At 41.7% G+C, this 16,334-nt stretch overlaps 1 protein-coding gene across 1 annotated transcript in view; it reads left to right on the forward strand.

Annotated features, from left to right (window-relative positions):
- The window catches only part of LOC126469713 (alkaline phosphatase-like), a 244,989-nt gene that overhangs the window by 191,556 nt on the left and 37,099 nt on the right, over window positions 1–16,334 (forward strand). Inside the window, exon 5 of the mRNA XM_050096898.1 lies at window positions 11,633–11,846. Within this exon, the coding sequence (XP_049952855.1) occupies window positions 11,633–11,846 (214 nt within the window). The remainder of the gene's footprint in view (window positions 1–11,632; window positions 11,847–16,334) is intronic.

Below are 16,334 nucleotides of genomic sequence, written 5' to 3' on the forward strand. Positions count from 1 at the left end.
CCTTTTGCAGCAATGCAGGCTGCAATTCTCCCATGGAGACGATCATAGAGGTGCTGAATGTAGCCTTGCGGAATGGCCTGCCACGCGATTTCCACCTGGTGCCTCAGGTGGGCCAGAGTTCATGCCGGATGTGCAGTCCACGCAAGATGACGTTTCATCCTGTCCCAAATATGCTCAGTGGGGGACAGATCCAGGGACCGTGCTGGCCAAGGTAGTTCACGTACACCTTCAAGAGTGCATTGGGTGGCACGGGATACATGTGGACATGCATTTTCCTGTTGGAAAACAACATAACCTTGCTGGTCCATGAATGGTAGCATGATGGGTTGGATGATGGTCTGAATGTACCGTGCACTGTTCAATGTTTCCTCGACAATCACCAGCGAAGTACGGCCACCGTAGGATATTGCTCCCCACACCATGATGCTGGGTGTTGGCCCTTTGTGCCTCTGTCATATACACTCCTGATTTTGTTGCTCACCTGCATGATGGCACTCACATGTATGACCATCATTGGCACCAAGGCAGAAGCAACTCTCATCACTGAAGATTATGTGTCTCCATTCGTCCTTCCATAAATGCCTAACGTGACACCACTGGAGGTTGGCTAAATGATGTTGAGGCATGAGCGGAAGATGCCCTCACAGTATGCAGGCCATAGCCCTGCTTCATGGAGACGGCTGTGGTTGGTTCTTGCTGGTACCCGTGGAGCAATGGTGTCCCTAAGTTGTCAAGTGATGGTGCGTTCCAGTATGGCACTTTGTAGGATGTGACGGTCTTGGCGTGCATTTGTGTGTCACTGCTTTCCAGACTCAGGTGGATGGGCATGTGCACCTTCTACTGACCACTGGCGACAACATCGATGCACTGTGGGGACCTCACGCCGCATGTGTTGTGCAATTCTGCAGTACGTCCACCAGGCCACCCACAGGCCCACTATAAGCCCTCGCTCAGACTCCATCAGTTGCACGAACGATTCACGTACACGCTGTAGTGGCATGCTAACAATGTTGCAGACACAGGTAGAGCTCTGTATGCCATGACAAACTAGCTAACGCTGTCTCTGGCAGTGACCAACTGCTGCGCATCTATCAACATTCCAGGCCGATAATGCAGTTCCTGGTGTGTCCGCAGAGCTGTGCATTTGATCATTGCATGCACCACTCTCATATAGTGTCCAGTGCAGGTATGGTGGGTCTTATTCACTTGCGTCAATGTGTTCATTTTTCATTTTCCAGGAGTGTAGATAGGGCATACTATGTTTGCAGAAAAATGGATGCCTCAAAAGATGTATCAAAGAATATCAAACTATGACACACTAGTCAGACTGTTAGTCCTCTATTTATCAGAGTGCTTATCCCTAATCAAGAAGAATCCAATAAGAATCCTCTAATTACAATAAAAGAAATTCCTGTGAAAAATAGTGGGACCAGGGATCCTACTAGTTGGGAGGGGATGGTACAAACCTAATCGTGAACTCTACCAACAACAAAAAAACCTCACTGATGCCTGCTTCATATTAGGCAAGACTTAATAACCAACAGAGGTGACCACCATTTAGCTGTTGAAAGCAGACCTTTCCTAACATCCATTACAAAAGTTAACTCCAATAAGACCAGGAAATAGTCTGAGGAATGCGGGATAGAATTCAACAAGAAAATGAGGAAATACTGGGCTAATAGAAAAAATTAAACTTCAACAAGAACACCAGAATGGTACAAATCAGTGCAGCAGTACACAAGCATTCTGAAGCAAAGGTGAACCAAAAAAGTTAAAAAAGTAAACTAGTAAATTGTCAGCAAGTAACCATGTTTACAAATAAATGTGTCCTGTAAATATAAAATGATGTGTTCCACATCATTATAATTAATCAACCAAAAATTACATAATTCATGAAACTATCTCCTTTTTTCTCCATTTGGCACAGGTCTTATACATTTGTGCGATATTCATGGATGGACTGGACAAATATTTTTTATGCAATCTCCTTTGTATACTGACTGCATTTTCCCAGTATGTCACCTATTTTTCATACAACTGATCATGTATGATCAGTTCATTTCAAATCCCCACAAATTTTTGCACACAGTCATTTGTATCAGTTGATTGTTTCTTGGGCATACCAGGTGGGGGAGGGAGCGGGAAGGCAGCTGAGTCCCCCCCCCCCCCTCCCGCCCTTCAAAAAAGTTATCTTCATAAGCTGAACACACATCTCGTCCTGCTACAAAAAACATACATATTACTTCAGCATCAGTTTGAAGAAAGGCAAAATGTGTCATGAATGTTGATTAGGCAAGTGTACCCAAAATGGTTTGTTTTCAGTTCTCAATATTTTTCCCTATTTACCAAGAAACTAATATCAGTCCCACTCCCCTTTTTTCCATTACCCAGATCCTGGGTACATTCTTGGACTGATTCCAGTTGTGAGCCATTGATACTGCAACCATAGGATACAACATTTTTTTGATTATGTGAAGTGAATAATTTTACATTTCAGAACACAAATAGCAAAGAAAGAAACTCAGATCCCAGTTCTTTATTTCTGCACAGTTGGTTAAGATGACACTTCTGTAACTACTGATGCGCTTTTTGTCCTTTCCTAGTCGAAGGGGAGGGCTCAGAATTACCACCCTCTATGGGATGAGATATTTTTCAGTCTGCCATATTGTATTATATATCTCTAAAAGATATGTCGTCAGGTTGCTTCTACATGCTGTATAGGACTTGATCATAACCAGGCACAGTGTTACAAATCTCACTCAATATAAGATCTAGCTCCCATGTTCTAAAGTTGAGCATTATTTGACCTAAAATCCAGCCCAACCCTCTCTACAATCACGTAAGGCTGATGGTATGCTGGCTGTAGGAGCAGATTGGGCTATTGTGTGGTCCATGTTTCCAGTTGCTGTTTGGTGATATCTCTCCAATACAGCTATTGTAGGTGGCCAACTATTTTACAAGAAGTTTTCTGATGGTTTCTCATATTTCTCTTAACATAGTGGAAGAGTCAATTCAGATCAGTTCAAATGGCTCTGAGAACTATGGGACCTAACATCTGAGGTCATCAGTCCCCTAGAACTCAGAACTACCAAAAACTGACTAACCTAAGGACTTCACACACATCCATGCCCGAGGCAGGATTTGAACCTGCGACCGTAGCGGTCGCGCGGTTCCAGGCTGAAGCGCCTAGAACCGCTTGGCCACAGTGGCTAGCTAAAATCAGTATTATTCATTACAAACTCTTCACACTTACGCTGCTTTCACTATTTTGTCCTGCCTTTGCTCTTTTGAGGTGGAAAACTGTGGGGTTATCTGTATTTGTCATTCATTTGACTGTTTTCAGAGGTATGTGTCTGCCTCTGGGTTCTGAGCAGCACTCCCAACTCCACCAGGAAACGGGCTGTATATGTAGCATACCCAAAGACTGTAAAATTAATGGATCATTTGTATTACAGATCATATTCATAAAGGGGCCCACCCATTCAGGATGCTGTCACAGCAGGTTGGCTGTACGGTTTCCAGTTAGCATTCCTGAGCAGTCAGTTTGGTAGCTTTCTTGCAGACACTACTTGAACCACTAAGTGTATCCAGATTAAGAAGTTTTTCACTTGAGTGCTGATTCTGTCTGGATTGGCTTTTATATCCTCAATCACTTTTCAAAACAGCAAAAAGTTTACTTTGGGTCATGTGAATTACTGACTGAAATTTCCATAGAATCACTTTTGTATACTTCATATGTTATTTCTCCATACCAATCAAATTTGTCAACAGTAAGGGGTACATCTTTATTAAAGAGAATTTACTATGTTTAAAATGGGAGAAAGGATGTTCAACAAGGTGCTACCTTTACATGTCCAGAAGACGTCAGAATCAGTCATAATATACTTAATATCTGCAATAAAAGTTCAAAATGGAGCACTGCATACTGGAACAACAATTGAGAAACATGCAGAATGGTTTCAGAAATGCCTTGGGAGAATATGCAGTTGTAGTTGGAAACCATAATTCCTGCAACTCAAATCCCCTAGTAGGATACCATGAATACTGACATAAAATAACTGTAAAAAGAAGTAGTCAAATGAGATAAACTGGTGTAAGAATCATCATTAAGCTAAATTTTGACGGGCTTGAAAAATTGCTGACATTACTATAGTTTTCAAGTCACTAAACTTAATGGCATACATTAAGGAAGGTTTCGTGCATCTAAAAATGTGGCAATATGATTCAGGTCCATTGTTAAGGCAATGTGATACTTGCATGTAATGTATGGGTAATCTGTGAAAAAATGTGGGAAAGCAGTATACACTCATGTATTTTCTCCTGGAATTCTGCAGCAGTTGCTCTGATGATCCAGAACAAATAATCTAAAACTGTTCGCTGTTTCAAAAGGACAGAAACTACAGGAGAAAGAGGTCACAAAGCGAATATCATATGCAAAAACAAAGTTGCATCTGAATAATTTAGGAGTGAAGGAAATAACATACTGAAAAGCAGATCAAAAGTCATCAGATCATCTGACACTCCTCCTGTCCGGTTAGGCTGAAGGGGACCCATCAACTGAAGTAATGGAGTACAAAGTCCACCAGTCAGACTCAGTTGGTTACTCCTCAGAAAATCTGAGCTGTCATATGTTTGAAACCTCATCAGCAAGAAAAAAGTGAGATGTAGGCAGACCTCACTGGCAAAATAGTTCCACTACAGTGGAACCTAAATGGGTTCCAGAAACATATTGAGGGACTGAAACTTCCTCCATGAGAAAGATCAATGTCACTAACAGGCATATTTTAAAGGTATTGACATACATTGTGCAAAAAAGCTATAGGATAACTACATGCATTTTACACCTACCACTAATGTCAATGTAGACAAAGAGACTCTTTCACAACTCATGGAAGAGCTCCCCCATCTGTTCCTCTTCTCCTATTTCAGGCATATGAATGTAATATGCTGTTGGTCTTTGTTACCATTGATTCACATGGTGAGCAGTAGAGATCCTCATGCCTTCACCCCAGACAAAGCCTGCAGTTTAGCATCGCTGCCAGGTAATTATACGCCAAAGATCTCTCGGTGCACTCAGAAGCCCTCACAGACACTCTACAGTAGAAGAGTTAGTATGATGTATGAAGTGATGAATTTCTTCCTTCCTGCTTACGAAACTGACAGTGATGGCACATCAGCAAGGTGTGCTGGCACTGTCTGTACCCGAAGCCGGAAAGAGGGGATTCATCAGCTTGTATACAGATTTGGTTGTCTCCTCTATTAGAGTGTATTATGGTGGCTATCTACATGGCTACCTTGTTTATCATGTAGAGCCCTGAAGATTGGGCACTGTAGCACCAAAATCGACTACCTGGTTTATCACAGAGAGCCCTTAAGATGGTGCATTGTAACATTAAAAAGCATAGAAAATAAAGTTAGATCTGTAAGTACAACTGAAAGATTCATTCACACTAAATTAAAAATTAGAAAAAATAGATGAAGTTACTGAATGAACTCTACCGTAGCTTGGTGGTGACTGACTGTGGCATTGTCCATTGTGCCTGAGTTGGGCATTCTGACTTCTCCTTCACAGAATATTTCTGGGCTCATAAGGTCTGTTGTAAATATTCCACTACAGTTCAAAAGGAACAGTAATGTACATGTGATTCTTCAGGTTCTCCTAGCGTATTTCTTGCTCAAACAGTCCACGGGTGTACTGCCGGTACATAGTGTCCAAAGGGCGCAATACTTCAGCAATCAGACATGTTGCCATCGTCATGTGTGCTGACGATCTGAGCTCCTGACAGCAGGTGGCCATATTAAATCCCCTCCCCTCATGAAGCGTTCTCTCCACAGTCCGCACCTGCGTGTCAGCGACATTGGCGTCTGTGGTGGTGTCAGTGTAATTGCCTTGTACGACCTAGTCACACATTCGTTTCCTTTGCTGAGAGGATAGCTGCCACCACCCTGTGCAGAGGAATGGGGTGCTAAAAACACTGGTGCACAGGGTGCACACCATCTCTGATGCAGAGAGTCTGCCCCAAGAGCTGGAACACATCAAAACTATATTCCAGAAAAACGGGTACTCGAAATGGCAGATCTGCCCCACCTCTACAGTACAGCATGTAGAGACAGAAGAAGCCACGGAGAAACAGGTAACCAATGCGTATATACCATATACTGGCGCACTATCGGGTAAAATAGGACGAATATTGAGGAAACACTGAGTAGGAACTGTCTTTTGCCCACCAAATAGAACACGAGCATTCTTGGGAAGTGTGAAATACAATCTCAGTTTGCAGAAGGTCAGCATATACCAGATTCAGTGTCAATGTGGGAAGACATATTGGACAGACAGAGCGCACCATCGAAGATCATTGCCAAGAACATCAGAGGCACACTCGACTTGGGTACCCCAACAAGTTGGCAGTCACAGAGCACTGTTTGTCCAAAAATCAGGACACGGACTCCCAACATATCAGGGTCTTGGCACAGATGTCTAAATACTGGGACAGTGTCATAAGAGAGGCTATCGAAATTCATAACAGGGATGTACTCATCAACCGTGATTGTGGCTACAACCTCAGCAGGGCATGGGAACCATCACTGAGACTAATTAAAAAGACACTCAGCAAAGGAAACGAACAGGCAACTAGAGTGGATGAGGCAATTACACCGATGCCACCACAGATGCCAACGCTAGCATCTCAGCGACCGCTGACACATGGGCGTGTACCACGGAGAGAACGCCTCGTGAGGGGAGGGGATTTAATACGGCCTCCCGCCCTCAGGAGCTCAGTTCTTCAGTGCACCTGATGATGGCAACATGCCTGAACACCGAAATATTGTGCCGATTGGACACCATGGAGCAGCAGTACACCCATGGACTGTTCGAGCAAGAAATATGCCTGGACAAACTGAAGAACCACCTCATATTCCTCTACGGGGAGGAGATGTATCGCAGCATGAAGAAATTTGACAAGATGCGCCACGAAAGGAGCCAGTTGCTGAGTGCTCTTGCTTTTCTGAAGAGATGTGGTGCCAATCAGGTTGTACCAAACTTTGCTAAGGTCATGCATCACATCCATTCTGCAGCAGCTAAGAGAATTATGAAGCGTGCTAGCCTCGCCTTGGTTCGTGAGAGCATACACTTTACCAGATGCAGCCTTGAGTACAACTCCCAGGAACTACTTAAACTACATCTACAACTAGCCAATCATTTTAATTCCGAGATCTGGGACTGGACTGATGGTGCTACCTGGGTGACCGCTGATTCCGCACATAAGAAGACCTCGGGGCATCAGATATCTAAATTCTCTTGTCTCTCTGACAAACCATTGCTGGAGGCCCCACCGTCTTATCAATCTCACGGACATTGAGCTGGCTGGGAAGGGGGGGGGGGGGCAGTTTCTGTTCTGGAGAAGTGAATTAATTTTGCTCCCACACCTGGGTTCACACCAGCAGCAGACATTGTCAGTGCAGTTGAACAGGTTGCTGCGCGACTACCACCTGAAGCAGCTGAAGAAGTTACGCCAGGAAACCTGCTGTGCTCTGACGAGAGCTAAACTTATCAAGTCGAATATTACCAGCAGAGAGAGGGCAGCCATTCGAGACCTGAGACAGAGCCCTGAGATTGTTGTCTTACTGGCTGACAAAGGCAATGTCATGGTTGTTCTTTCCCATAAGGACTACATTCAGAAGATGCAGAGCCTGCTAAATGACGAATCTTTCAGGAAGATCAATGTTGATCCCACAAAGAAGGTGGAGAACAAGACTAGAGCTCTTCTCAAGGACACAGATATAGCAGAAGGTGTCGCCAAGAAATTGACACCTCAAGGACCTGTACCGCCAAGACTTTATGGACTACCTAAAGTCCACAAAGAAGGGGTACCATTATGCCCAATTGTCAGCAACATTAGGGCACCTACATATTTGCTGGCCAAATACCTGGCAGAATTACTAAACGCTTATTTGAGTAAATACCCTTATCACGTTCGTAATTCTGTGGATTTCGTAAAACGTCTCTACAACTTCAACATTAAAGACTGAGATATCCTGGTGAGTTTTGACGTTGTTTCATTATTCACTAGGGTGCCTCTTCGAGAGCCAGTTGAGCCCATTGCACAGAAATTTGACGAGAAGAGGACCAATCTTTTCAAACACGTTCTGACCCCCACATATTTTCTCTTTAATAGAGAATACTATGAACAAACAGAAGGAGTCGCAAGGGGTAGCCCACTCTCGCCTGTGGTCGAGGATTTCTATATGGAGTGCTTCGAGGTGGAAGCTGTGGTGTCATCCAAATGGAAACGTACTTGTTTTCTACGTTATGTGGATAACACGTTTGTGATCTGGCCCCATCGAAGGGACAAGCTCCTGGATGTCCTTATATACCTGAACTCCATACATCCCAACATCAAATTCACTATGGAGACTGAAGCAGAAGGAAGATTACCATTCCTGGACGTCATGGTCAAAAGAAGGGCGGATGGCACCCTGGGCCACAGGGTATGCAGGAAGAAAACGCACAGTGACCTGTATTTGCATGTGAATAGCTGCCACCACCCTGTGCAGAGGAATGGGGTGCTAAAAACACTGGAGCACAGGGCGCGCACCATCTCTGACGCAGAGTGTCTGCCCCAAGAGATGGAACACATCAAAACTGTATTCTGGAAAAATGGGTACTCGGAATGGCATATCAGACGCTCTCTCTGCCCCACCTCTACAGTACAGTATGTGGAGACAGAAGAGGCCATGGAGAAAGAGATAGACAATGCCTATATATCGTATACTGGCGCACTATCAGGTAAAATAGGACGAATATTGAGGAAACACCGAGTAGGAACTGTCTTTTGCCCACCAAATAACACGAGCATTCTTGGGAAGTGTCAAATACAATCTCAGTTTCCAGAAGATCAGCATATACCAGATTCAGTGTCAATGTGGGAAGACTTATATTGGACAGATAGTGCGCACCATCGAAGATCATTGCCGAGAACATCAGAGGCACACCCGGCTTGGGTTCCCCAACAAGTTGGCGGTCACAGAGCACTGTTTGTCCGAAAATCACGAAATGGACTCCCAACATACCAAGGTCTTGGCACAGACGTCTAAATACTGGGACAGCGTCGTAAGAGAGGCTATCGAAATTCATAACAGGGATGCACTCATCAACTATGATTGCAGGCACAACCTCAGCAGGGCATAGGAATCATCACTGAGTCTAATTAAAAAGACACTCAGCAAAGGTAACGAACGGGTGACTAGGATGGACAAGGCAATTACACCAACGACACCACAGATGCCGACGCCAGCGTCTCAGCAACCACTGACATGCAGGCACGGACTGCGGAGAGAACGTGCTGAAAGGGGAAGGGATTTAATACAGCCGCCCACCCTCAGGAGTTCAGTTTGTCAGCACACCTGATGATGGCAACATGTCTGATCACCGAAATAATGTGCCCGTTGGACACTATGGAGTGGCAGAACACCCGTGGACTGTTTGAGCAACAATGTACATAATTACAGTACCAGAAGAAAAAATAACATTCAATACTCCACATTTAAGTTGTCTTTAGTACAATAAGGGGTGCAGAATGCTGTAACAAAAAGTTTTGATTACTTACCCAGCAATATAAAATGTCTGACAGACAGCAAAGTTAAAACAAATACAGGGCTATTACAAATGATTGAAGCGATTTCATAAATTCACTGTAGCTCCATTGATTGACATATAGTCACGACACACTACAGATACGTAGAAAAACTCATAAAGTTTTGCTCGGCTGAAGCCGCACTTCAGCTTTCTGCCGCCAGAGCGCTCGAGAGCGCAGTGAGACAAAATGGTGACAGGAGCCGAGAAAGCGTATGTCGTGCTTGAAATGCACTCACATCAGTCAGTCATAACAGTGCAACGACACTTCAGGACGAAGTTCAACAAAGATCCACCAACTGCTAACTCCATTCGGCGATGGTATGCGCAGAGTAAAGCTTTTGGATGCTTCTGTAAGGGGAAATCAACAGGTTGGCCTGCAGTGAGTGAAGAAACGGTTGAACGTGTGCGGGCAAGTTTCACGCGCAGCCCGCGGAAGTCAACGAATAAAGCAAGCAGGGAGCTAAACGTACCACAGCCGACGGTTTGGAAAATCTTACGGAAAAGGCTAAAGCAGAAGCCTTACCATTTACAATTGCTACAAGCCCTGACACCTGATGACAAAGTCAAATGCTTTGAATTTTCGGCACGGTTGCAACAGCTCATGGAAGAGGATGCGTTCAGTGCGAAACTTGTTTTCAGTGATGAAGCAACATTTTTTCTTAATGGTGAAGTGAACAGACACAATGTGTGAATCTGGGTGGTAGAGAATCCTCACGCATTCATGCAGCAAATTCGCAATTCACCAAAAGTTAATGTGTTTTGTGCAATCTCACGGTTTAAAGTTTACGGCCCCTTTTTCTTCTGCGAAAAAAACGTTACAGGACACGTGTATCTGGACATGCTGGAAAATTGGCTCATGCCACAACTGGAGACTGACAGTGCCGACTTCATCTTTCAACAGGATGGTGCTCCACCACGCTTCCATCGTGATGTTCGGCATTTCTCAAACATGAGATTGGAAAACCAATGGATCGGTCGTGGTGGAGATCATGATCAGCAATTCATCTCATGGCCTCCACGCTCTCCCGACTTAACCCCATGCGATTTCTTTCTGTGGGGTTATGTGAAAGATTCAGTGTTTAAATCTCTTCTACCAAGAAACATGCCAGAACTGCGAGCTCGCATCAACGATGCTTTCGAACTCATTGATGGGGACATGCTGCGCCGAGTGTGGGAGGAACTTGATTATCGGCTTGATGTCTGCCGAATCACTAAAGGGGCACATATCGAACATTTGTGAATGCCTAAAAAACTTTTCCAGTTTTTGTATGTGTGTGCAAAGCATTGTGAAAATATCTCAAATAATAAAGTTATTGTAGAGCTGTGAAATCGCTTCAATCATTTGTAATAACCCTGTAGAAAGTTTCTCCTTGACAACTCCTTCTAGTCCGTAAAAAAATTTATAGTTCTGTAATGTGTAAAACTCACATCTCAGTATCTTTTTTTCTTTTTGTAATTAAAAAATTAAAAATACTTAGAAGTGTTCAGAATGTAACTATATGTACAGATTAATTTGCGATGTAAATGTAAAATGACTCATTTCACATCATTACCATCTATCGTTCAAAATGATCTGTGGAACTTGCAACAGTAACTAACTAACTACATTTTTTGACACTGAAAAATTTGGGCTATGAAACAGTAATATTGGCTTTGTGAAAAGTTTGCTTTCTAAAATTATAAAAGTTAGAAGTTCTTTACATAGTATAGAAATAGGACTTTCAAAATGAAGTGGGTAAATCGTACAATAATCAACTACTTGTGGGGTCAGACTTTTAAGTACTCATGTTTTTATGAATTTTTGTATATAGCACTAGTTCTCTTAAACTCACAAACTCATAAGATATCACCATATGCCACTCTTACTCTGAACATGTTTCAGATTACATCTGTGTCTTAAACTGCTTGTAGAACATTTCTTGTAGATACATTGTGACAGGCTATTTGTCCTCAGAATTCATGTGTATTTATCTTAAAAATTGACATTTTCTGCTGCAGGTAATAATGGGTGGTGGATATCAAACTCTAGTGTCAAATGCTTCAACACTCCCAGGAGATCCTATAGACACATGGGCATGCTATCGACAAGATGGACGTAATCTCATAGAAGACTGGAAACTGGACAAAATCTCTAGAAATGCTACCTATAGTGTGCTTCGGAATGTAACTGATTTGAGAAATCTTGATATTTCTGAGACAGATTATGTGTTAGGTATCGTCAGTTTAAGTACTCTGTTTCAAATGTTGCAGTTACTGTTTATGTTGTGAGATATAATAATTTTATTAGAAGAATTATTTTAAATGTTTGCAGAATTCTGTTCAATAAGACCACAGAGACCAGCCCTCATCTGCTAATCAGTTTAAAGGCCATCTAGGTAAAAACTTCCTAGTGTCCCAAAACCCTTTTCCCTTTGTGCAATTCAAATTCATAACAATATCTTCCTGATCTGGACCCAAGGTCAAGACACCCTATCCTAGTCACCAAAGAAATTTCCTACATCATATCTTCACACACCTGTAATCTGCCCATCACCTCTCAAGAACCAGTTGCAACAGAAAAAACCTCCTCATCACACAATATCATGTTATCATCTCAGACTGTAGCAATTGGACAGTGTCATTTACCAGGGCTTCAAGTATCTATCAACGTGCTTGGAAATGAGGGACATCCTACCAGTGCTCCTCCTCACTTCTCATAAAGTGTTATTCCACAACCCACCCAACCTAAACAACATCCTTGTCCTTCACTATGCCACTCCCGCTCCCTCCCTCCTGCCACAGGGATCATAGCCCCTTGGAAGATCCAGGTGTGAGACCTGCGAAATTCACCCACTCAGCAAATCCTACTCGTCCTGTCACAGGGTTATCATATCCAGTTTTTGTCCACCATCTATGTTGAGTCCAAACTAACAATTATGCTCTAATTACATTAATGTTAGTGACACACTAAACTCTGACTTACTTTTCTTTATTCGACATGTAGAAATGAATCAACATGATAAATGATGTAATCTTCACTGCATATTGTGATTGAGGGGTTTAAGATAAATTTCATGTTATGTGTGATTACATTACAAATATATCACTATGATACACACCTATACTACCTTCTCTCTGTCATTCTCTATGAAATAGTGAAACACATTTTTTAAGAGAGGAATGTTTATGGCTCTACCATTAATCAGTTTGTCAAATAAGCAACATTTAAACAACAAAACTTTTTCAAATGGGCATTTCATATTATATTGCTAATTGCATGAAATGACACCTTTAGTGATTGCTGTTATCTGCATGGGAGAACAGTGACATTACCATTACTGGCCAGAGAAGTGTCGTCATTGAAGCTAGTTCATGGTATAAAATGTATCACCACAGCACTATAAAGAGATTGTTCTTGGAGGAGACATATCAGTAAAACTAACTCACTCGCTCAGTTACAGCAAACAGTGAATTAGAATGTAATTGTGTGGCAAGAATTATGCACTATTATAGCTGATATCATTCAACACATTTTGACCTCAGGGAATTTCTTATCGACTAGAAAAGTTACCACCAGACTTGGAGGAAATCCAATACAATTAGAACCTCTTCATAAGAAAAGTTAGTTGTGAAACTAAGTTGTATTGTAACAATGCTTCACTGCAGTATTGAACACATTTTGCAACAAAAATGTACTCATTTTAAAAATATATATATTTGTTGATATTGCATATTAAGGCAGCTGTAAGTTTAGGAAACATTGCTCTTACAATTTGCCTGTTATTGTTATGTAATCTAGATAATTAACACAATAAGGAATCCATGCTTTCAGTTGTTCCAGGTATCTTTAAAATATTACCTATGTGCTGGTTGCTCCTAACAGTAGTCATTCCTAATGATGTAACCTGAAGTGTGTATTTGTTACAATTATCTGCTATGATTCCAAGTCATAATAGCAACTGTAAATATGCACAAGTAATCACAATTTTGAAAAATATCTTCCACTTATTAATTTTAACACAAACTCAACCTTGTGAGGTTCGCAGGAGAGTTTCTGTAAAGTTTGGAAGGTAGGAGACGAGATACTGGCAGAAGTAAAGCTGTGAGGACCGGGTGTGAGTCGTGCTTCGGTAGCTCAGATGGTAGAGCACTTGCCCGTGAAAGGCAAAGGTCCCGAGTTCGAGTCTCAGTCTGGCACACAGTTTTAATCTGCCAGGAAGTTTTATATCAGCCCACACTCCGCTGAAGAGTGAAAATCTCATTCTGGGAACATCCCCCAGGCTGTGGCTTAGCCATGTCTCCGCAGTATTCTTTCTTTCAGGAGTGCTAGTTCTACAAGGTTCGCAGGAGAGCTTCTGTAAAGTTTGGAAGGTAGGAGACAAGATACTGGCAGGAGTAGAGCTGTGAGGACCAGGCGTGAGTCGTGCTTTGGTAGCTCAGATGGTAGACCACTTGCCCGCGAAAGGCAATGGTCCCGAGTTCGAGTCTCGGTCGGGCACACAGTTTTAATCTGCCAGGAAGTTTCATATCAGTACACACTCCGCTGCAGAGTGAAAATCTCATTCTGAAAATATTTTTGCTTTTGCAGAAGGAATTTGGTGACTGATGTTTTGTGAAGGATGCCTTTTTTTTAATGATTGACATCTCAGCCCACATATTGGACCCTATACACTCTCTTCACTATTTTGTGATAATACAAAACAAGCTGTTCTTTGAACCTTTTTGATGTCCTCCGTCATTTCTATCTGGTAAGGATCCCATGCTGCACTGTGATGCTGTGGAAGAGGATGGACAAACCTAATGGAGGCAGCCTCTTTAGTAGATCTGTTGCATCTCCGAAGTGTTCTGTCAATAAAATGCAGTCTTTGGTCCATCTTCCCCACAACATTTTCTATGTGATACTCCCAGTTTAAGTTGTTCCATTGTAATCCCTAGGTATTTAGTTGAACTGACATCCTTTCGATTTGTGTGATTTATCATGCAACCAAAATTTAATTGATACCTGTTAGTACTCATGTGGATGACACCACAGTATTCGTTGTTTAGAGTCAATTCCCATTTTTCGCTCCATACTGATATCTTGTCTCATTGTATAAAGTAATTTGCAGTTGGTTTTTATCTAATGACTTCACTAGACAGTAAATGAGAGCTTCATCTACAAGCAATCTAAGAAGGCTGCTCAAAATTACTCCTAAATTGTTTATGTATATTGAGAACAGAAAAGTGCCTATAGCACATCCTTGGAGAATGCCAGATATTGCTTCTGTCTTATTCAATGTGTATCCATCAAGTACTATAAACTGTGACCTTTCTGACAAGAAATAACAAATAGCAGTCACACAACTGAGACTCCATAGTCATGTAGACTGATTAGAAGCAGCTTGTAAGAAGTTGTGTCAAAAGCCTTCTGGCATGTAAAAATTTGGAATCCATTTGAAATCCCCTGCCAGTACCACTCATTACCTCATGTGAATAGAGAGCTAGTTGTGATTTGCATTATGATCGTTTCTGAATCTGTGCTGACTATATATCATAAGATCATTTTCTTCAAGGTAATACATAATGTTCCAAAACTCTACCACAAATTATTGTCAGCAATATGGGTCTGCAATTCAATGGATTACTTGTATTACATTTCCTGAATACTTGTGTGACCTGTGCAACTTTTCAGTCATTAGGTATGGATATTTTGTTGAGTGAATGGTTGTATATGATTGCTAATTATGGAACTATTATATCAGCATACTCTGAAAGGAACTGAATTGGTATACAATTTGGACCAGAAAACATGCCTTTATTGAGTGATTTAAGTTGCTTTCCTACACCAAGTTACTCATGTTGGCAGCCATTCTTGATGTGAACCAGGAATATTTACTTCATCTTCTTTCATGAAGGAATGTCAGAAGACCATTTTTAGTAACTCTGCTTTAGTGGCGTTGTCATTCATAAAATTACCATTGCTACCTTGCAGTGAGAGTATTGTTTGTGTCTTTTGCCTGGAACAATTTACATACAAACAGAATTTCTTTGGATTTTTCTGTCAGATTTCAAGACAGTTTTGTTATATAAGCTATAAAAAACATCTCACATTGAAGTCTGCAATAAATTTTTAGCTTCTGTGAAACATCGCCTATTCTTGGAAATTTTGTTTTTTTTTCTAAAATTTTTTTGTTGCTTCTGCAACAGTGTTCTGACCTGTTTTGTGTATTTTTGACAAGATCTGTTCCATCTCTTATTACTTTATTTGGTCTCCATCTTTCAATTGCCATCAATACTCTTTCTTTGAATCTAAGCCACATCTGGTCTGTGCATACATGGTCAGGTTGGAAGGACTGGAGATTGTCTCTTAGGAAGGCATCATGCAAATTTTATCTGATTTTGCATTTATTTTTGGTGAATTTGGATGTTATGGTATTCAGCCTCACTACAGTAACCTTATAGCCACTAATTCCTGTATCTGTCATGATGCCCCCTGTTTGCTCAGGAGCATTTGTTGATAAGAGGTCAAGTATGTTTTCATAACCATTTACACTTCAAGTGGGCTCCTGAACTAATTGCCCAAAATAAATTTTAGAGAATGCATTTAGTACAATGTTGTACAATATTCATCCAAACCAGTGAATTTAAAAAATGTATTTTTGCCAACATATAGAGAGTAGATTGAAGTCACCTCCAACTATAATTGTGTAAGTAGTGTAGTGTCTATCTGAAGTGAGACTCA

This window comes from Schistocerca serialis, chromosome 3, assembly GCF_023864345.2.
Source record: "Schistocerca serialis cubense isolate TAMUIC-IGC-003099 chromosome 3, iqSchSeri2.2, whole genome shotgun sequence".
Taxonomy (NCBI): domain Eukaryota; kingdom Metazoa; phylum Arthropoda; class Insecta; order Orthoptera; family Acrididae; genus Schistocerca; species Schistocerca serialis.